This window comes from Rattus rattus, chromosome 2, assembly GCF_011064425.1.
Source record: "Rattus rattus isolate New Zealand chromosome 2, Rrattus_CSIRO_v1, whole genome shotgun sequence".
Taxonomy (NCBI): Eukaryota; Metazoa; Chordata; class Mammalia; order Rodentia; family Muridae; genus Rattus; species Rattus rattus.
Window position 1 is genome coordinate 88,633,878 of NC_046155.1, and position 23,449 is coordinate 88,657,326.

Here is a 23,449-nt window from a genome sequence, read left to right on the forward strand (position 1 = left end):
GTTGGACATGGGGGTCTCTGTTGTAATTTACTGAGAGAGAATCTGCTGAATGAATTGCTAATATAAAGGCTGTTTCAGGGGAGCGTTAAACCTTCTGAAGCATCCTCCATGGCACGCACCTGCTGACACCCAAGGATGGAGTTGCTAAGAGCACAACTCATCCTCACCAAGTCATTATAGAAGCCGGTGAGACTCCAGGCTGCAACCTGATTGAAACTGCCTTCCCTCCTCTGCCCTAACAGTTCCGAGTGAATTTCCTCCTGAAGGTTGAGGACTCCCAGCAGTGATGCTGGACGAGTCACGTTTTCTATCATAGTCACGGAAGTGCTCGATCTTAATCCTGTAAATCTGAATAGAGCAGGTAAGAGGCTGGGCTCACAGACTAACATTCAAAGTTTGCACACCACAAGCCACGCAGCTGCAATCCAGGCCTCCTTCTTAGGAGACCTTATCAGGCAAGTCATGGCCCAAGGGTCCCTCAGGGAAAGCAGCTAATCCACTGGGGAAAAGGGGCAATTTTCGAAGCAAAGCCAAAAAATATCTGTTCAAGCACCTTCTACACCAATTCACATTCAAACGAAATGTTAATTATAAGAAATCTTATCATCATTAAAACCCACTGCTGTTTAAAAGTAGTGAAAGTGGTTCCTTCGAATTCTCTTACGCTTTCTTATTAACTTGGGTAAACAATCCCCTCTCCTGCCTTTAGCAATAACTGTCAAACTTGATTCAAGGACCATTCAGGCTTAAAACCCAAATTTTGTTTTTCATAGCTCACATCTGTTATCTGTGCTATAGACAGTTCTTATCTTACCTCCTGGTAGCCTCAAAAACCAAATTATATGTTAATATACACCTTTTAAATTTTAAGCATGCATGTATAGACAGACAGACAGATAAAGATATCAGTATTTTTTGGTATCACAAATATGGAGAATCTTAGGGTGACAAACCCTGGGACCCATAGGGAGTTAAGCTGCCTGGACATAGGGAGGCGTATTGAAGTTGACAGATCTGATAGCAAGCGCCAGGCCCCGAGCCTCAAGCAGTTGGTCCACTGTCATGCCCAGGTCTGCCTCTTTAGTTGGATATGAGACAAATTCCACTTACAGCATGAAATCTATGTAAAGCACTCAGCCCGCTCCTAACACACAGCAGGCATTCAATAAATGGAAGCCACTCTGTGAATAAGGTCCCCTGGGGGCATTCAGAGTCCAGAGGGGAGCTGAACACATGTTCCAATAATTATGACCCAGCAAGAGAACTGATTAACCACAAAATGGAACAGGGGTAAAGGGGAAAAATCAATGGCCTGCTTCAGAAGGAAGGGGCTGAGACAGGAAGGAGCTGGCTTGCTGACAGCAGACGAAAAGAAAATGGTATCTGGAACAGTACGAGGGTATGTAGGTACACAGAATGGAAGGGAAGTCTGAGGGCTTGCATGACCCAAGAGGAAAGTGCCTTGGAAGCAAGTAATTGGAGCCTTAAATGGCACACAAAAGGACATAAACCTTGAAGCTTCCTGTTGTACACTGGGTACACACCAACTCTCAATCCTAGTGGTTTGTCTCCCGTGCTCCCCACCCAGGACCCACACACACCCATGTCTGTACTGGCCCACACTGGACCATTGGGAGCAAAGAGACATAGAGCTTCTTCCAGAGGTGACAGGACATCAGCCAGCCCAGGCACCAGGGAAAATTCAAATGACCCGTGTCCTGTGCAAACAGGAACAAATTTTCTTTCTTTCTCTTTTGGTGTGTGCAGGCCAGAGGACATCCTCAGATACGGTTCCTCAAGAGCCATCCCCCTTGGTTCTTTGGTCTCTCACTGGCCTGGAGCTCACTAAGCAGGTCAGAGAAGTACACAGAGCCTCCTGTCTGTGCCTCCCCAGCACTGGATGAGACACAGGCTCCATGCCTGTGTGGGGGATCATACCCAGATCCCTGTGCTGTATGTATGGCTAACACTGCACTGTGGAGTCACTTTCCCAGCCCAGGAAAGAAGTGGCTACTGTCAAAGTCACTGTGTAGTCTCTCTGACACTTAGAAAATCTTGAGGCACACAACTCTATCTTCCAGCAAAAGTCAGAGATCACTTGATTTATGGGGTGAAAATCAGAAGAAAGGGGGCAGGCAATGTCTCAAGTTTTGCACTGTGACTCCAGCCACCTGTGAGTTACCACATGGGCAAGCCCAGGACACACCCAGCCAGTCAGTGTGGGGACTGGCACCTCCTCATAGGAACCAGGGAAGCATGGTCTACTCACCCAGAATTTGACAAGGAAGAAGGCGTTTTGAGGGCCCTTTCCAAACAGTTCCTTCAAGCCACCTTTCTTTTCAGGAAATTTGTCATATATCTGACGAATGTCCACGGATTCGAGCAACGGGTCGCTGTAAGAATGGTTGGCATGCCCGATGTGCACGAAGAGGTGTTTGTTGTACTGCAAGAAACCATCGGAGACATTCCCATTACCAACTTTTTCCATAAAATGGGGACTCAACTGTGTGAATGGAGTACGAGTGGGAATCTTCAAATCCCCCTCTGAAACGATTCACGTACTTATAGAAAAGTCATTAGAGCGTAGCAATGGTAAGTCTCCCAAACGCCTAAGGAAAGCCTCTCAGGGCATCAGCTACCAAGCTAAGAAACAATCCTACTATCCAGCCTCATCTGGCTCACTCTTTACATCTCCTTACCCACGACATAAACTGCCTATGATTACAGCTGCTGACAGCATCACCCACAATGCACCCTTAGCCCCGCTTTTCAAGTAGGGGTGGGCACAGCCGTCTGGTTGATGGCACACACTTACGGCAAAGATCAGAGTCCTGAGCCTCTGGGTCCATAGCCATCCTAGGAAACCATACAAAACCTCTGTGTGATGGGCTGGTCACACAGCTGAGGGCAAAGTGAGGGCCAGGAATAAAGAATCTCCAAAGCCAAACAGGGACAGAAAGAAAAAAGCCGAGGTCAGCAGGGAACAAAGAAAGTCATTTACTCACAAAGAGCACTCTCTCTTCCCTTGCCTTGCTATAAACTCTCATGTGGTTTATAAGGTTTGTTGGTTGTTTGGGAAGAACTGTTGGTACCACTGTTGGCACCAACCTGGCGTAAGACCTTGTACAGGAAATACAAAGGCATATATATGTCCTGACCCTCAACAATTATTTAGACCTCGCCAGTGCCTGGACCCCACTCTCACTACACTGGAATCTCTGAGAACTGACACCTAGCACAGGCCATTTTTAAAGTTCCTTTGTGAGGTCAATATTTAGCTGAATAGGAAGCTACTGTCTAGATTCTTGATGCCAGACACTTCAGGCCTGCATTTCCCACCTAGTGGCATGGCCCAAAATGTCCAGGAGAGCAGGGGCTCCATCCAGGAGAACTCAGGGAATCACAAGGGATATTACATCTCCAGTTCTTCACAAAGCAGAGTCCCTCTCCACCCTAACAAGGCTTAAGCCAATTGTTTACCAACTATGACCCTGAGTGGGACTATGACAGTAATATTCAAACTGGTGAATGTTTCCAAATGTTCCACCACCCACTGGTGATAAAGAAGGTAGAGTCATTCAGCCATTTCAAGGACAAACCCTAGGCCCGGTGTATGTTATCTGTGGCAGCAGCCTTGCCTCTTTAGTGTCCCATGAGTGGTAGCAATGATGGAATGATTCTCACAGGGTTGTCAGAAGGTTTAAACGACACCATACTTCAAAGTTTGTCATAGATCCTAGAGCCAATGAAAAGCAAGCACTCAAATGGAACTCTTGAGATTCACAGTGAATACTTGCATACTAGAAGTACTGCCATAAAGGAAGTGTTTTGGGGCCGTGAATAATTCGGTTTCCTCAACTGGACTTGCTATAAACTCTAGAAATACACCCTGAGGAGTGCTGGCTGGTATCCTGACTTTTGTCCAAGAGAAGAACGCTGAGAAAGAGAAGGAAGGGCGTCGCATCTGCCAGCATCCCATACACAGCAAGACTGGGTGGATAAACTGTCCTGCACAACAGCTGATGCCAAGAGGTCAAGAAGGTGAACTTTAGCACACTCCAATGGTGGCCAAGAAGGGATAGCTGTGTTGTTTGACCCTAAAAGACACTACCACCTTCATGAGAGCAGCTGGGATTGCCTCCTAGAGACCTTCAAGATCTGGCTTGTTAAGGTTCCCTTCATCAGACCCTTGAGAGCTCTTTGCTACTACTGCACTATACACAACCCCTCGCAAACACCCTTTAAGTGAGCCCAGTGGATTCAGGGGTTGCCAAGTTGGACTTGAATGACATCTTTACTGATTTGTTGTTGATGTCTAATCTGGGGTCAGGAGATGTTTTCATTTCCCCAAAATGGGTTCATACAACAAGTTGAGAACCACGGTGTGGACCAGGCATAACGAAGGAGACCTCTGAGCTTCCTGTGTACACTGGCAGTGCAGAGCTGGTACAGTAGAAGAGTTTCAAGATGTGAGGCAACTACAGGCAGGTGGACCTTGGCATAAAGCCTGCCAGACACCAAGCAGTCGATAAACAGGCTGTGAAGACCACCAATGGTCTGGGGTAGGAATAGTCACTCCATTCTGAAGGAGAAAGAAAATATCCACCCAGCTGAAGGTTTAAATGCTGGAGCTGGGCCCTTAGAGTCAGCTGCTTCAGGGGAGCCTGACCTCTTGCCTGTGCAGAAGGAAGTAAGGACCAGGTCTGGGGTCCCCAGGCAGTTGTGAGTCATACCTTTCCTTGCCGCAGTGGACTTCATACTCTCCTTAGAGAGGAGGAAACTCGAGCTGAGAGTTACACACTGCTGCCTGAGGCCACACATTCAGAAATAGGTCTGGAATTAAGAATAAAGCTTGGGCCTTTGAAAGCCAGGTTTTGTTCTGCACAGACACCAGCACTGTCTCCCAGAAGAGCTACCTATGCTTCCAATGTGCAGTCAACTGCTCCTGAAAGCTGAATGAGGAGAAAGGCTGAAGCGCATTTCCCAAGTCCGTGAAATTAAATTAGAATTCTAGATCAAGTCCTAAGTGCAGTGGACCGAGTCTTCAAAGCTTTCTATTTTGAGGATGTGACCTCTATGCCTGAGGGGCTGAAAGGGACAGAGAAGCCGGAGCTGTCTCCCCAAGGCTAGAGATCTGAAACCAGACCTTGGCCAGGCCTGTCTGCAGGCTTTATTGCTGCCAAGGGGTGACTCTATTTCTAAGAATACAAAGGACTGGAGAAGGAGACCACAGCATGGAACAAACAGACCTAGCTCTCCCCTCAACTCAACCTGGGCAGGTCATGAGTCCTGGCCGCAATTCCAAAGGGCAAAACGAAGGAAGCCACCTGATGTGCTTGAGCTACGTTTAAAAGAAATCAAACTTCTAGAGAACACCAGATGATACTAGCTGCCTCCTTCCTGAAAAAACCCAAAGGGTGGTGCTCTCCCTAAAAGTGACACACACACCCAAAAGGCAGGGCAGGGAAGCACTTTCAAAAGAAGGCAGCTGCCGAGTGACCTGCCCCAAGGCCCAGGACTGTGTGTGATTCTAAAGAACACAACTGGCTCAGATGAAAACAATAACTTGTAAAAAATAAAGGTGGGAGGAGAGAACTAAATGCACAAAGCTGTCCTCTGGCCTCCTCATGCATCCCCCGGCACATGCCAACCAGCGCTCACACACAAACCACAAAAAATAAAAAATTCAAAAAATAAAATTTCACAGGCATTTAACAGCTATAAAGAGTCACCCCAGGGGCTGGAGAGATGGCTCAGCGGTTAAGAGCACTGGCCTTTCTTCCAGAGGTCCTGAGTTCAATTCCCAGCAACCACATGCTGGCTCATAACCATCTACAATGTGATCTAGTGCCCTTTTCTGGCATGCATGTGTACATGCAGACAGAGAACCAAAAAGAAAAAAGTCACCCAAAATGTAGATTTTAGTAGGACAACCAACATGCCTATCAGCTGGCGTCCGTCCACCAGACACTGAGCTAGCAGCACTGATCCATAAGCAAGCACTAAAGCTGCTTTTCTTCACAGGCTCTGCAAAGCTGAGAGCCTACAGAGCAGCTCGCAGTCATCTACAACTCTAGCTCCAGGGCTGCGGCCTCCACGGGTTTCAGGCCTCTACCTGTACCATGCATGCAAAACACTTGCACACACAAAAGAAGAATAAATTTATCTACAAAACAACAACAACACCTCCCACACATCTTCCATGAACCATGAACTGTCTTTCCAGCCAGTGTCTGGCAGAGTCCACCCAGAAAATATGAATGATTTTTATAAACTTAAACCATACACCCATTTACGTGAGAGCAGAGTCCACATTCAGAAGCAGGAGGCTTCAGAAAACTGACCATTCTGAAGTTTTTTGGTAGCTACGGGATACATTTCTAATAATCAGAGAAGGGCTCATCCCAGAAGGACCTGGCCAGGAACAGGGTCAATAAGGATGTGGGCAGTGCACTCATGGATGGGTCGTAGAAAGAAAAACGGGCCTGAGAGATTTCTCTATTGGAACATCCAGAGAAAGTGCTAGAGTTGTACTAGACGTGGGGTGTCTGTGTACACGTGGGGCAACTAGGAAGACACACTTGTGTAAATAAAAAACAAACAAACAAACAAAACAAAACAAAAACTAGACAGATAAAAAAACAGAGGCAATCACACTGGGAGCAATTTATAAAAAAAAAAAAAGTGTGCTAACAGATCAGATCGTAGTATTAAAAATAAAAGCAGTTTGTAATATAAAGGCAAAGTAAAATTAAACCCAAAATTCTGATAAGCTACATGAAAGAGTTAGGAAAGCAGACCGGAAGCTGGAATTTTAAATGTAGCACTGGCTAAGCACAGAGTTAAATCCCTGTTCACCCACAGTAAGAAGTCAGTGAGTGTTTTCCAAAACAAACAAGCAAACAAACAAACAAACAAGTAAGTAAAAATGTGATCAAACGCCAAGAGATGGCTCCATGGGTAAAAGCTCTGGCATTGAAAGTCTAAAGACCTGAGTTCCATCACACAACAGAAGGGAATTGATACCACACACACTCACTCACACTCACTCACACACACACACACACACACACACACACACACACACACACAAAAAAACAAATTACATCTAAAAAAAAAACACACCAGGGGTTGGGGATTTAGCTCAGTGGTAGAGCTAGGCAAATGCAAGACCCTGGGTTCAGTCCCCCCCCCCCCGGGGGGGGGGACGGGACGACCACCAAAGAAATGACTGCAAGGGCTGTCCATAGCTGTCACTAATAAGGGGGACTGGGAGGTAAGAACACAAGGTGACACATGGCTGTGTCCATGGGCCATGTGGTTGAATCTGCCTTTGCTTAAATAAATAGTCCTTGCAAAACTACCATGAAAACTACCATGACAGGTGGGATGAGGAAGGAAAACAAAACAAAAAAGGAAAGAGAAGCATGATTTTCAGGATGTCTATTATGCACTGACTCCAAGCTTCCTAGGTTGGGTCACCCCGTCGAGCTCTCCTGTGTGCATGTGAGATTTCCAAAACAGGCAGACCACTTGGGATCTGAGGAGTTTCTCAGCTCCACTTTCTACCGCTGTGACCCTAGTCTGTCTTCACTGTCACGAAGGGCCTGAGAGGGTGAATGAAAATGCTGAGTCACAGTACGGGAGGTGCTGCAGGGTGGACAGTCCCCCTCGCTGAAGCAAGGTTTCTGTCTTCCAGTCCATGTTCCATTTGCTCTTCGATGCCTATGGAAACCGTGAGACCTGGACCTAGAGTTGGCTGAGATCTCGGTCTGGATTTGCTGCCGACTCCATCCACTTTCTAGAAACTTCTGGCTGGGGCTTTCGGCCACTCTATCCTAGCTGCCTCCATTCTAAGGAGGTTGCTGCCCTGCATGAGCATCCGGGGATTAGTGAGAGAACGCATGGAAGCTATATTATCAACCCGGGCCTGTCCAAGAGTCCGTCATGAATACTCTTCATTCCATAGTTGTGACAGTCCCCTGCTTCAGCAGAGATAATCAGTGTGGTCCCTCAAACAACAAGGAAATGGAAAGACTGGCTTAAACCAGAAATGGAGGGTGGGAAGCTCCAGGCTCATCAGGGTGATTCCCACTGTCATGAGGTCACTCATCATCACTACTGGAGCTGAGGTGGGCTCTGAGTTTCCCTTCAGAGAGCAGACTCCACCCCTGGAGACTCCTTTAGAGGAAGCAAAAGAGGTCTGTCCTCCAAAATGAGATGGAACAGCTGGGGTATACTCAATTGGAGACAAAGAGGGATGTAGATCTCAGTGGCTATTGGGGCTTCACTGCTTTCCTCTCTCTCCTCAACCTTTTTCCTTTCCCCAGTAGGACTGATAATCTATCTTGCTTAGGGAATTTGATGTGGCTGCTTCATTTTTGAAAGAAGTAATAGAAAAGGAGGGGAGGGAGGGGAGGGAGGAGAGGGGAGGGAGGAGAGGGAGGGGGAGGGAGGAGACTTTACAAATAACCCTCTGAGCCCTGGGATAGAAGTGAGAGCTGCACTACACTATACCACCTGCAGGTGGCAATCTTTTCCTAAACTTCTCCTAAAAATTTCAAGTATTTGAAGAACTTAGTAAAACCTTGAAAAATGACTGCTGTCAAATAATACCAAGAGAAAAATTATAATCCACTTAGGAATTTAAAGAAACCAAGACAAATAACTCATGTCGAAGGATACCTAAGCTGAATCAGAATGAGGACAAATCACCTGCATTTGCTTCCTGTCACGCTCCAGCCCGGACTGTCTGTCCAGGCACCCTCAGGGTGGCCTGGGCAGCCTTTGATGGCAGGAGTGGGAGTGGAGTCAAGCCAAGAAAGTGACTTGCAGATTCAGCCAGGAGAGGATGGGGGATTGCATGGGTGTCTATGAGGCTGCCAGAGAGAAGGTGAACCAGGAGTTTCCTCCAGAGCTTAAGCACAGCAGGCTGCTATGTCCCCTGTAGTTTCAGGATGTGATACCTCCTGCTTCCTATTTCCACCCAGTGCAGCTGAAGAGATGCAAAGGCTGAAAGAAGGGTACTCACTGGGAAGGCAAGCGCATGGTGGGGGAGGGGGGGACCGGCCAAGAAAAGCAGATGGAGCCTGGCTGGGCCTCTGTGAAATGCCTATAAAACCTGCATTTCCAGATGCTTTCAATTGCTTCTTCCCCACAGGCTAATGAAGAAAGAGGGTGAGTTCCCAGACCAGCTCAGAAAATATAAACCACCCAGAGGACAGACTGCGGCCATGGGAAACTGCTGGTGTGGGACAACTTCGCATCATCCAGTGTAGTGCAAGCTGAGGGACCACACCACGCCAGGCCATCATGCAGAGCCTTGGATGACACCCCATCTCTCAGATCCTCCTAGAAGAGACACCCACCCAGACCCAGCCGACCATCCATCCAAGCTGCAGCACCCCTGCCCCGCACCCCCAAGGTCTGGAGGGCCAGATGTGCTTTGGGATGATGCAGCCTGTGTTAAGGATATTAAGAATGCACAGGTAGGGATCTATGTGCGAGCTGTGCCACCTGACACATGTTGCTCATCATTCCACACTGTGTCATCTGAACACAAAAATGACACCTATGGCTGGGTCTCGTCCAGGGGTCAATGTAAAGGTCAAGTGAAAGAGAGAGTTGCAACAGAGTCTGAGAGAGACCTGCCCAGCTGGCCACACCCCTCAGTGAAACAGTAAGTGCCCTAGCAGCCCCTACACAGCCCGGCCCAGAAGCTTCAGCTGACACAGTACCTTGTCCCAACCACCCAGGCGAGACGCAAGGATAGTTAGAAATCTAGAAATCCAGCCCGGAGCCCCATCCTCAACCCTCAACCCTCCACCCTCCTCTCACACAAAGACTCCTAGATGCTGATTTCCTTTTACTTGTTCTGATGACATTTCCCAAACCAACCAACGTCAGAACTGCGGTCTGACAAAGGAATTCTACAGGATCTGAGAATTTAAGGTTTTGAAAGGAGCTATAAAGATAAGAAAATTAAATCATCTTTGGGCCTATGCTGGCCCAAGCACTTTACTGGAAGGAATCAGGTTATCTGATGGTACATCTGTGGAACATTGGTAAGAGCTGGGTCAGTGGCCAGTCTCCTCAGAGAACTCGGGCTCCCTTAGGCAAGGAGGACTGATGACTCACACCACAGCCCAGGGGCCCCAGCTCCAGACTCCAGCCACAGAGAGATGAGGAGCAGAATCCAGGCTCTGCAGGCTCCCTAGCCTAGGCACGCTTCAGCAGTTCTCCCGTCTACAGAGCCCAAGTGTCTGAACTCTCCTCTCCCTGTCCCCCATACGATCATCTGTGAACTGTCTATCCTCTCACTGAAAAGAACTCTGTGGGAGGACACTTGTCCACATAGCGACCTCCTAGTTATTAGTAATTGATTGCTTGGACTTTCCCTAAAGTGCCTCAAGCCATTGGCTTTTGATTCAGAGTTCAAACAGAGCACCCTTTCATCCACATATGAATTGCTTCAATGCTACCTAAGCTCTCTAAGGCTGGGTCCCAACACCAATGCCAACATCTTGCTTAGTTTGAGGCTGACAGGAAACTGCATTAGGAGCTTCCTCTCCTGCTCAATGCTCTTCGGCATTTCATCGGTGTGCTCAGCCATTCCAGGTACCTGCTCTCTCTTGCAGCAGCCTAATCCCCAAGGTTTGGTCCTCACTACCCACCATCTGGTCCTATTTCCCATGATCTCATTTTTAAGACCAGTTCAAAAAACATTTTGGCATTGTTTGATTTACCTAAAGACAGCACCAAAGTGTAACTGAGATAGTCAGTTATTCAGAGACCCTACACCAAGCCTGGAGACAGGCTCACACAGCGATAAGAAGTAAAGGAACCCTATCTTTGCATGCAATACGTCATTAGAGTGAGGCAGAGGAGTTCAGGTGAGGACATTCTTTGTTTTTCGGCTTCACAGAATGCTGAGCTGTAAAAAAAAGAAAAGAGAGACCCCAGGAACGCTGGTCCCTCTCTCCATCCACAAAGGGACTGGTATCACCAAGCCTTTCTCCTGGAAGGCTCACACTTTGGGGACAAAATGCCTAGCACAGTGTTGATGGTGTGTCCAAGGAAGGGCCGGTGACGACTACCACACAGGTACACAAAAGGCAAACTCAGGAGGGCCTGACCTGGTCAAGGGTACTCCAGTGACACATCTGAGAGAGGGCTGGACCATGTGTCAGCCATCTCCTCTCCCCGTGTCCCCTTCCCTAATACAGCCGTCACCTAAGCAACCCTGCACACTCTCCTTTCCTGATCTCAGCTCCTGGTCATTCCGGCACTCAGACCACAGTAGACATGAAACACAGAATCTGAGGCCAGGGAAAGACTGACAGGGAGGGGTTGTGCTGTGGGTGAGTAGAGGGGCAATGCTCAACTAAAGGAACCTTCCTTGTCCCAGGACTAAGATGGGGCAGGGACTGAGGAACTGTCCAAGCTTTACCAGGCACACAGGACACCACGCACAGCTTTCCTACTCTGAGATTCTGTTTATACAAAGAAGCAACTGCCAAACACTCTCTCAAGACACTGGCCCCGATTGCAGGACTGGCCCTTTAAATTACCTGGCTGCGAGCAGGAGACTACACTTCTTAAGCCCCATGAAGCACAACTGTGAAACCATGTAGAAAGTGTATTTTCAAGCATCCACAACCATTCCTAAAACAGTCTTTGTTTTTTAGGTTCTTCCTTCTTTTCTTCACCCTCTGCTGTTTTTCTCTCAGCTTTTAGTGGAGCCAAAGGTAACAGAGGGACTGCCTTGCTGGTTTTCTACCAACACAAACAACCACCAACTTGGGGAAGTGCTGCCATCTGCTGCACACGGGACCCGACGCCAGCAGGGGGCGTGCACCCATCCATTATTCTTCCATTAGAGCCTCACAGCCTTTGGCCACAGACACAATTCCTCAGACATAAATGGACCAGACAGCCTTCTGGTCACAATCTCAGGACTCAAGAGTCATCTGACCTGGATATGAATCCCATTTCTAGTATCAGATGGCAGCCTAACATTAGACAAACTACTTCATAAGGATTAAGTAAGCTAACACACAGTGTGGGCGGGCACACAGGGAAGCTTTAAGAGGCACTGGTCATAACTTCTCATTAAAGTAGCACTGTGCGTGACTGACAAACCTGAGAAGTCCCGAGGTGAGCCAGCGGGGTCTCACACAAGGCTGGTACTGAATGTGCAGCCCTGTACCAGGGAGGCGGGCTAGGTTCCATTCTCTTAGGCAGCCAAGCAATCACGGTACAGAAGACCAGGGTTCAAAGCTGCCTAGGAGACAGAATCCGGTCAAGCCTCTTATCCAGGAAGAGGTAGTGACCTCTTTCAGTGGCGAGCTACAGAGTATAAACTAGTTCACCAACACTGTGCCTGGCTGCTTTGTTTCTGTTTTGCTCTAGTGAGAGCGTAAGTTCTCCTCCTGTGAATATTCTTCAAGATTATTTTATTTCAATTATATATGTGCACGTGTGTCTGTGTGTAGGATGTACAGAGGAGCGCAGGTGCAGAGCCCTGGTGAGCCGCCGGATATAGTGCTGTGAAGTTAGCACCAGCGCTCTGTGAGAGCAGAGAGTATCCTTCAGCTTAGCGCCATCTCGAGCCTGCATGGCTCACCTCCCTGTGATGTACGTGAGCCCACACTGCTGCAGAGAAATGGAAAACACACACCTGCAAGTTGGCATGGAGCAAAGACCTGGAGACTCCAACTGCAACATTTAATTTGGTTATGGTCCTTGAATTATTGACCACTTTGCTGGTTTCCTTATCAAATTAATGTGTTTAATGGTTTCACATTGAATTTTAACTATTTCCAAACGTTTTTAAAATATACCAATAGAGTATTTTAGATGACCTTAATGTTTCTATCTTAGAACAAAAATGCAATGAAGTTAATGTCACTGAAAGTCTCAAGAACCAAAGAAATCATCCACATGTTTCAAATTTTTCAGCCTAATCTTAATTCTGAAGCAGCACTCGGGCCTATCATGGGACAGCACAGGGCGTTTGCCTTGTGAGGTCATTGCAAAGGCTGGTGCTTGAGATGCTGTCAGATGCTTTAAATAACTTGGATAATTCCCTTTTACTTCAACGAGTCAATTACCACTTTTCTCAGTACAAAAAGCATATGTAGGGCCTTCATGTTTTCACTAAAATCAAAGGTACATAATTCTCAGCTTCTACACATGCAACTCGGGGTGGCTTACAATTCCTGATGGATCCACAGAATGACAGTGACGCCCTGATCCTCCTGTCTCTACCTCCCAAATGCTGGGATATAGACACACACCATCACGCTCAGGTAACATGGTGCTGGCAATCAAACCCAAGGCTCCACGCACGCTAGGCAAGCACGCTACCAACTGAGCCTGTCCCTGTACACTCATCTGTACACACTTAACTGCAAAGTGGGTGTGCGAAGAAATGAGAGACTAGGGAACACAAAATTATGATTTTAGTGGGTGAAATTATTAAACATCATACCCAAGTCAAAAATAATCAAGATACATTAGAAAGTATTTTCATGGTCTGAAACTATACTGTCTCGGTGTTAAGGTGCTGTGGGTAGAATCCAGGGCCTTGCATGTACATACTAAATAAGCGCTCTCCAACTAAGCTACATTTCTAGCCTTGAAGGTGGACATTTTAAACTAAGATCAAGTAACTTCCAATTGTAAAGATTTTAGTTTTCACTATGTTTCTGTGTGTATGTGTCTTTCAGTACACGTGCCTTTGATGGCCAGAAGAGGGCACAGAAGAGTTGAGGACGGGTGAGTTCTCTACAGGAGCAGTACATGAAGAGCAAGCAACGTTCAACTGTGAGGAAAAGGAGTAATTTTACATCGGCACTTAGTAGGCCCTGGCAGACTACGCTTAGGTGGCCCTCAGTGTACTTTTTTATTCAGTTTGGGAGCTCAGTCTATGGAATGGTACCATCTACATTTCCTGAACAGTTTAGTATAAAACCACTTAAATGTACATAATCTCTGATTTAAATGAAGGGGAGGGCCTGTGTAGGCTCTAGGGGAATTGAGCATCTGAAGCTTCTAGAATGTTCCACCCACACTGAGGGGCCGTGGTCATAAGGCATATTTCAAACATCAGCAATTGGGCACAGGGCGAGAGCCAGGCTCATCGGGGACTATCGAGGGCCACGCATGCGGTTCAGAGGCCCTTCAGCATGGGTGTGATGAGAGAATACTTCAGAAAAGTGTAGGCTGGTCCTTCTGTTTGCTAACTACATACCTTAAGTCACCAAAGGTGCCTGACCTGTTTCCTCCTCTGCAAAATGAGGAAAACGGAACCTATCTGAAAGAGACAAATGATGGACTCAATGGCAAAGCACTCTGAAACAAACACAGACACAGGGGGAAGGCCAGGCCAGTCTCCAAGCAGACACTACAAGGAGGTGACCTATATCATCAAAGTGCTCCCACCTGTGTGGACCATTAGCCCAGCAGGCCATTCTTCCTGGATGGCTTCCTGCACTGGAGAAGAGCACACCAGGCAGCCTCAACCTTGCGCCAGTCTCAAGAGCCTCAGTTTCTGTGTCCACTTTACGTCATCACAGCCCTGTTTTCTGACAGCCCTCAGAGTGACAGGCGGGTATATCAGAGGCCCCCATATGAGCTCTCAGTGTACAGTGGTAACATGTGGTACATACACTGCCTCTGCCTTGGGCACCTCTGCACCCAGCCAAGCAGAAGCTTGGAAGGTCACCTCTAAGGCTCACCATTGGAGTGACTAGTACATTCAGGTATGACAAACTGTGTGCTCATCTCTGAGCACCTTCCTCTCCGCCCTCTCTTACTTCTCTCTCATAGGGTCTCACTATACAGTCCTGGCTGCCCTAGAACTCACTATGTAGACCAGGCTAGCCTCAAACTCAGACATCCACCTGCCTCTGTGTGTGCCACCATGGCCAGCCTCTGATTCTTTCTCTAGAAAACAGATGATAGCAAGACCCACAAACCTAACATGTCCCCCGAAGAGGTCAGTGCTGGGAGATAGAGTGTGGAGAAAGGAGTTGGTGAGGATCCCAAACACTAACTCATGATTGTTTCAATTGCTGCCTGGGGCTCACCCACACACAGATGCAACCCTCACACTCACAGCCAAGGAGTGGGCGCGAACAAAGGGTACAAGCTTATGGGGGGGGGGGAGGAAGAAAGGAGGCTCACATATGCATGGGATGATGCATACAAGATGGAGTGGGCGGGGAAGGAAAAGAAGAAAATGACAAACAGAGTCCAGATGCCTGTGTTTCTGGTATTTACAACATGACAAGGCGCTGCAGTCTACAGTAGCTATCAAAGCACCAACGTTACTTCTGAGAAGATAATTGCGTTTTTCACTTTTTTGGGGTGTGGGGTGTGGGGTATGGGCGGGGCTTAGAAATACCAGATAATATGATTGGCTGTTTAGCCTTTAGCCTTTTAGGATGAATGTTTAACCCAGAAGATATAACTATGTGACTAAAGAAGATGCTAACTCAGGGTTCACACTTCTAACTGTACAGATACTTTATATCCCATCAGCCACACAAGGCTCAACATGTACTCCCTGTTGTTAAATTTTATGATACAAGCCTGGTGAGGCCTGCCCTCCAGCCAAGGTACCCCCTGGAGCTTGTGGTCTACACGGCAATAAACACTGACCTCTCATATTGGAAGATATGAGAAGATACCTGCCAACAGCCTCCTTCTCCCTGGGTGAGGAAGTGTGGCCTGGCGGCTCCATATGCTTTTACACAGGACATTTCACACATGTGTAAGGGAAGGGGTCAGTAAGGGACAGAGCACAGGGTGAAGACATGAGCAGGCATGGAAGCATTTCCTGCTAGCCACACCCCTCTAGGTACACTCACCGAGTCTGGGTCTCTCTGCTGCTCAAGGAAAGCTGAGAATTCCACCAGGCGAAGCTTGGTTGTGCCAATGGATCGGCCCTGCCAGGCAGGCACTGAGGGAGCTGGGGCTGATGCAGGCTCAAACCCTGAAATAACAATTGTCACCTTTACACAAGTCTACCTGCACCTCCCTCCAGACCGCCATGGGGCAGAATTCTGAACACAGAGGACCAAGAGGGAAGGACACATCCCTCCACTGCTGGCACTCAGGCCGGGTGACACTCTAGCTGGGGCTTTTGCAGATAGTGACAGCTAAGCAGACTGCATGAAGTGCATCATGAAGCCAGCTTCAGGTAAGCTTCAAGAGGAGCTGCGGCAGGGGACAATGTGATGATTCATGTCTGTTGTTGTCTCGATTAAATGTGGAATCACCATGGAGAAGCATCTGTGAAGTTTAACTGAAGCAGAGGAAAGACCCTCCCTAAGTGTGCACAGCACCATCGCACAGCTAGGGTCCTGAACAGAGAAGAACAGAAAGAGAGCTGCGCATCAGCATTCACTCTGCTTCCTCCAGTGGACATGATGGGACACTCCTCCCTCTATGATGTCACTGCCACGACGGGACTATACCCTCGAACTATACGAACCCAAACAAACCATTCCTCTCTCTGCTTGCTTTTATAGGTATTTTGCCACAGCAACCAATATTGACAGCTAATCCTGGGTAAAGGGGACTGGCTGGGGAGCAAGCTAAGAATGGTGGGAACATCCAGGGAAAGGTTTGTGAAGGCATCCTGTGAAGCCAGGACCCACAGTGCACTGCTTGTATTGGCTCATCTTCTATCTCAAGACCGTGCTCACCAGCACTATCGAACGTTCCCTGAGAGAGGGGGCTCAGGAGAAGGAGAGCCAGATGGGTCATTCAGATTCACTGTCTGCTATGAGCTTGCATGTAAGCCCTCTCTTACAGGAGGGAACCAACAGGGAACTGAACTTCACTACCTAAGAAAGCTTAAGTAATCTGTGCCTGACTCAGTGACATGATTTGGCAGCTTCTGACCACAACAACTTCCCCTTCTAAGTGGGGCCCAGTGTTGTAAGTGAAAGTGGTCAGGCTTCCTGTTTCCTGACAGTCCCACAGAAAGAGCTCTTAGAAGAAAGGGGTTTTTTAAAATCTGTTTTTATTTACTTACTTTGATCATCTAAGTATGCCTGCATATATGTACGTGCACCATGTGCATGCCTGATGCTTGCAGGTAAGAAAAGAGCATAGATTGTATTCCCTGGAACTAGATTAAGAAATGTTTGTAACATTCCCATGTTGGTACCGGGAAACAAACCCAGGTCCTCCACAATGGCAATCCCGGCTCCTGAGCACTGAGCCATCTCTCTAGGCCCCAGGAGAAGGAACTCTTGAGTAAAGAAATCCACGGCCTGATGAGAGAACTCCCTTAGGGAAAAGAAGAGAGGCAGCTGCTGACTAAGAGCTGTATCACTGCACTGGGACAAAAGAGGCCCCACTGCCCCTCACCCCTCATCCCAGAGGCAGGAAGACTCACCTGGAATGGGGGCTGTGACTGCTGGCTGGATGGGGTAGGCCTGCTGCACAAAGGGCTTGACGCTGGGGGAAAAAATGGTTAGCAAGAGTCAAATTTACGGATGCAGTGGTGGCTACTGCCCAAGCCTGGCCCTGGCCTGCAGTAGACTTCCCCATCATCCCTTCTGCCTGGCTCCCTCCCTGCGTGGGATGCCCATGCCTCGCAGAGCTGTATCCACCTAAAGGAAGTTTCTACTTCCATAGGAAAGGCCACTCAGCAGGCTGTTGAGTACAAACACCCACAAGGATGTGGTGTGACTGGAGTGGGCCTGGCTTCCCACAGTGTAGTAGATACCCATGGAGTGTACTTCTTATCCCTGAACAGACCAATGTCAACTGTCATGGCCGGAGGCGGGGGAAGGGGGGTGTTTAAGCAGGCCATGAGTCAGGGTCTCCCGCCTCTAGACCACTAGGCCAAACATATATAAAGAAAATTCCTTTCTGTTTTACCCCCAAGCTTCCCTTGACTCCCGTGGGCTGAGCTTGCTCTTTGGATTCAAGGGCTCTCTGGAATTTTCTATTAGGCACTCCTATCACAGGGTCATCCACAATGGAAAGAGACCACTCTCTCTCAGATGAGGAAGACCCTGGTGCTGCAGCCAAAGTCATGAAGGATAACAGATCTAATTCAAATGCCTAGCTGTGTTGTTGCTAATACTGTAGGTGGGAGAAAGGAATCTATACCATTGCTAACTCTCAAAGGTGGGTCCCTTTCCATGTCCTGGAACATGGGAACATAAGGAGGGTCAAACTTCTGATTGACTGTCTCTTCTCCCTTAATCCCTGACAAAGCCTGGTACAGTAAAATGTCCCCCAGGGTGGGACGCCTAGCCTCTGTCATCTGGGGCCTTCAAAGACTTACTCTTGTGAGGATCCTGGCTGTCCTGTCTGTATCATCCCAGGCCAGAACTGGAAGGCAAAAGGCAAAGGCTTTAGGGTTATGAGTTCTCATCAAAACACACTGTGTAACATGCTCAAATTATCTGCTGAAGAACACCAGATTCCTGGAGTTCGATGTGGTCAGTGCAGTGCTCAAGACCATAGCCTACCCCAGGGAGCTTCCTTCAGCCACTGTGTCCTAAAAACTCTCGTAAGGCCAAGAGGCAATGTGGAAGCACTGCAGTTTGTACTGCAAAGGCTTCCTGCATAATCCACAGTTGTGTAGCTCCCAAGGTCCAATGGAGCAACACAAAGACTTGAAACAAAGAAGTCAAAGTGTGGAGAAGCAACTAGGCTCACAACTGTGAGCATTCCTAAGCCTTTGGTAGAATCCCGACACCACTGCTTATCTAAATGACCAAGTCACATCTAATGGTGCCTCACAACGAGTAACCTCAGCTTTGTCACCTATAAAATGGGCATGGAACTGAGACTACTGCAGATGGCTCTGGGGTGAAACCAGATGTATCAGCTATCAATCATCCACCTATTTATCTATCCACCTACCATCTTTCTATCCATCTTCCATCTATCTTTTATTCTGTCTACTCATCTGTCTACCTATCCATCTATCCATCTATCATCTACCCAGCTCCCTGCCCATCTACCTATTCCATGATATTGTCTAAGGGCCTCACTCATGATGGGCAGGTGCTCTACTGAGCCACATCCTCAGTCCCTTTTCACCCTAGTTTTAGACAGGGTTGCATCAAGTTGGGCAGGCTGACCTGAACTTACTATACAGCCCAAGGAGGCTTTAAAACATGTGATCCTCCATGTGAGCCTCCTGGGCACTGCACTGCCACGCCCATGGTGGCCATCGTTTGTGCACTCAAGTACTAACTTACCCCCGGGCCCCCCGGGAAGGTGGGGCGGGGAATCCCAGGCAGCCCCAGCTTGTTGTGGATGGCAGTAGCTGAGACGATCTGGGCTGATGACATGGCAGCCATGTGCTGCAGGGCCTTGTCCTTGGCAGTCTGATCCTTGAAGATGACAGTGACACATTGACTTAATAGAGAACACATGTCTACCGTGCGGGTTAAACAGTACAGCCACGAGCACAAAGACTAAAATACAGAGTCACACAGGAGCCATGAAAGCACACATGCACAGAGAGAAATCAACTCGGCCAGGAGGCAGTGACTCTGGCTTATGGGACTAGGGCTACTAGCAGGCAACAGCTAGGGGCAAGCTTGGGTTTTAAACCCGTGATCCATTTTTCCATTACACAGGAAGTCAAACAATATAATCACTGTTTCTACTTCCAGAAAAATTCTCAATGGCTAATCACACCAAAGGTAGGGGTGACCCTACTTTCAAGTGAAAGGTCACCAGCAGGGGTAGGGCCATCTATAGACCGAAGAGAGCACTATTTGGGTGCCTGCTGTCATTGGGCCACAGTGCCAGGCCCCTGCTGGGGTCATCCAAGGCCCAGGAACCCTGGCAGACATCTGTGGAGGGGCAGCTCAAAAAGCAGCAGACGGGCAGGGGAGCAGCCAAGCAGCATGCTGTCGGGGCACATGCTATGGGGCTAAGGCTACAGTGGTTCCTTTACCAAAGCTCAGGGTGTGGGGATGCTACAGTGTTTCCTTTTGAAAATGGATCTTTTCTACAAAGCCAAGATTGGTAACATAAAACTAGCCAAAAAAAAAAAAAAAAAAAAGGAAAGAAAGAAAAGAAAAGAAAGAAAGAAAAAGATAAAAAAATAAAATAAAATTCTGCCAAGCACAGCTAAAATACAGAATACTCAGTTCAAAGAACATACTTACCATGCTTGTTACCTGGATACAATAATAAACAGTTTGTTAAAAGGATCACGTACAAAGGCAGGGTTACTTTTCTTCTTCAGTTAAAAAAAAGCATGTATCACAACATTCATGTGTATAAAAATGCATATGCGAATGTGTCAATTCTTATACTTTAGGACTATGCTATCCAGATGCTACCTAACAGCCAACACTCACAGAACTGACCACCCAACTCCCTGGATGTGGGGCTATGTGGTGTCCCCATTATAGATGGAGCAATGGTCAGGCCTTGTGTATGGCAGGACCCATGGGAGCATGCAGAGCTGAGGGGTCTAAACTCAGAACCCAGAGGTCACTGGAGCAGGAACAAAGTAGTCACAGCAACAAAAACTGTGGTGCCTCCCGCCAAGCTGCCACTCAAGAGCCTACGGTGAGGACACAACAGTGGCTGAGACACAACAGAAATGCCAGCCAGGAGGCAGCTACCATGTTTGCAGAGTTAACCAAAGGTGAGAAACAAACAAGCCGAGTTGCCAAAGGGAAGGTCAAGAGAAGCTTGAAAAAGGAATCAGACTAGAAAACAATTCTGGAAGCTTCTGGCAAGGATACATTCACTTCTCCAAAGTGTGGACAGCACGTTGCCCCAGCATACCAGGAACACCATGAAACTTTTTTAAAGTCAAGGGACAGATTCTCAAAGAATAAAAATATTCTATTACAGAATATTTTTGAGAGGGAAGAATGAGAAGGGGGAGGAGGAGGGGAAGGAGGAGGAGCTAAACGTGCACGTTTACATTTCTGCACTTTGTATCGGAAAGCTAGTGAGTCCGCTCTCCAGGCTGTCCCTGCCTACTGGGACCGTCTGACAGGCTATGGCACTTTCTGCATCAAGGACACAGTGAAGACCTGGGGATGCTTGTTTGTTTGCTGGTCCCTGCGAGAATGGCCTAGTGTGGTTAGGAATGTTGCTTCATATCTCCTCACTAGCAGGCACTCTTTAAGCCAGGCCTTATTAGCTACCCAGTAAAACCTCTAACCTGAAGCCTGTCTGACTGAAGCTGAGGCAAGTAAAATTTAAACACACACACACACACACACACACACACACACACACACACACACACACACACACACACACACACGCACACACACACATGACACACACGAAATGGATTTTTTTTTTAATAGGCTGGAAGTATCATAGTATCCTAAAGCAGAGCATAGGGGAGCACACACAGGTGTCAGTGCCAGTTCGCTCACTTTGAAAGCCCTGTGGCTTCAGCTGGCCCCACCCACCCCCTTAGCAGGAATGGAAGGGCAGTGAGCATGGCTCTGCTCTACACAGTGAAGAAGGCCTGACACCAGTACACAATGGTTAAGTTTGCTTTGAACCCATCACATTGGACTTCAGCCCTGAAGCCACTTAACCCCTAGTGAGAGGTTATAAAAGCTCTCTGGGATAATTTGCTGTGACTGAGGTAATGGCAGAGGAATGGCCATGGGTGCCTTCCCCGGGCATCACATCTTCTTCCGGCTGGCCCCAGAATGGGGTGGTTTGGAAAAGAGAAGCCCAGACTTTTATCCTGCCTGGCTGCTGTGAATTCTGAAGAACTACAAAATTGTCTCATGAGAAAGCCATGCAGCCTCTCAGAGACCTACGAGTTCTTGTGTTTATTAGGTGCTTATGAGAGGTGGTTCTGTCTGACCAGTGTGGAATATGGTTGGTGCATTTTAGTGAGAAACCATAGCCCAGGTAGGGAGAAGAATGAGCACCTTAAACCTCTAAGACCTCCTGACATGGGACCTGCTGGAAACATTTCTCGTTGCCAGGTATGTTCAAAAGTTCTTCAAAATGTCCATGAAGGATTGATAGTTTTCCTTAAAATTTTTGTAAAGCATTTACTAGGTATATATTTACCCGCATACGGAGTCAGAACAGCTTGTAGGAGCTGGTTCTCTCCCTGGGAGAGCCCCTGATTGAACCCAGATCAGGCCTGGGAGCCAGTGCCTTTTTCTTTACCTGCTGAGCCATTTCGCCAGCCACACGGAGGAAGTCGGTTAGGGCGGGGGCCGGCTGAGTGTGCAGGAGACCTCGACTCTCTTTGTTGCCTAACTCTCAGAGCCTCAGAACATGATCTAATTCACCTATTTAATGGCTACTGGCCACTCTGTCTAGAAGGTGCATAAATAAAAACAAAGTCCAAAGGCAGGAGAGCAGAGCTATTGTCTTCTGTGATTTCTTTAGCACCCCGTGCTTTCCGGAAGCCAAGCACACACAGTTGGGAAGTCAAGTGCCTGGCTTCTTCCCTTCCTAGGGCAAGTCACATGACACCTTTTACTTTCTTTACTTACGAAGGATTTCACCTTCATAGCTTACATCTTCTGGTCCCATTATAAATGTGTGCATTTGTAACTGTGAGGGTGGCTAGTGAATTCCATTATAACCAGCACATCGTATTCTACAAGGCCACTGAACTAACGACCAGCAGCAACCAAATAGTTTTCTCAAACCTGGGCACCTCTTGGCTTTCCGTCTGTCAGGATAGGCAGCTACGTGTGGGACGGAAATATTATCTCAAGTAGTGGCTCCTGCACTTGACCCACCTGCCTGTGAATGGGCAATTTTCTGTAAATGGACTAAAATGTCCTCTCCCGATTCCTACCTATTCATTGAATTTCACAGCAGTAGCCCTTCATCTACAAAATACGTGTAAAAATTAAGAGGGCTATGTTGTGTGTGGCTGGGGGTGAGGGGGCTAAAATCCTGAAGTAACCCTGGAGACAGATAATAAGCACTGGCAGGGTTCTGTGAAAATCAGGGAGAGAGCTTGTCCTCAGACCCTCTTACCTTAGACTGGAGTTGAGAAAGATGATCTCTCGGCTGTCGTTTACAGCCCCAAGATCCGGGCCTGGCTTTGGAAAAATTATCACCCTAAGTGTCAAACCTGGGTAAATTGCCTGCCCGGGTCACTAATATTCTGGCCTTTTATCTGTTGGCTCCTCTCACCCTTATTAAAAAGGAGAGGGGCTGATGGACCTAGTAAGTCTTGGTGCAGGCAAGAAACGTGAACCACACTCACACACCAAATTAATTTCACTCTGAGATGTATTTACATCTCTCAGTGTCTCTGAGATGAGGATGAGATTTACAAAGAGTAAGAGAACTGTTTTATCTTAAAACACTGTAGGAAGTCAATAATGAGTTATGCTCCGTGTGTGTGTGTGTGTGTGTGTGTGTGTGTGTGTGTGTGTGTGTGTGAGAGAGAGAGAGAGAGAGAGAGAGAGACAGACAGACAGACAGACAGAGACAG

The 23,449-nt window shown here is 47.7% G+C and overlaps 1 protein-coding gene across 5 annotated transcripts in view; it reads right to left on the reverse strand.

Moving 5' to 3' along the window:
* Tead1 (TEA domain transcription factor 1) overlaps nucleotides 1-23,449 on the reverse strand; it is a 208,838-nt gene that overhangs the window by 17,891 nt on the left and 167,498 nt on the right. For 3 of the 5 annotated variants that reach the window (XM_032892877.1, XM_032892875.1, XM_032892873.1), the window contains 5 exons: nucleotides 19,239-19,373; nucleotides 18,314-18,360; nucleotides 17,414-17,475; nucleotides 15,876-16,000; nucleotides 2,270-2,443 (listed from right to left, as the gene is read on the reverse strand). In XM_032892877.1, coding sequence (XP_032748768.1) covers nucleotides 2,270-2,443; nucleotides 15,876-16,000; nucleotides 17,414-17,475; nucleotides 18,314-18,360; nucleotides 19,239-19,373 — 543 coding nt within the window. Of the gene's footprint in view, nucleotides 1-2,269; nucleotides 2,444-15,875; nucleotides 16,001-17,413; nucleotides 17,476-18,313; nucleotides 18,361-19,238; nucleotides 19,374-20,159; nucleotides 20,172-23,449 lie in introns of all 5 variants that reach the window. The other 2 variants (XM_032892874.1, XM_032892876.1) reach the window with 1 other exon arrangement.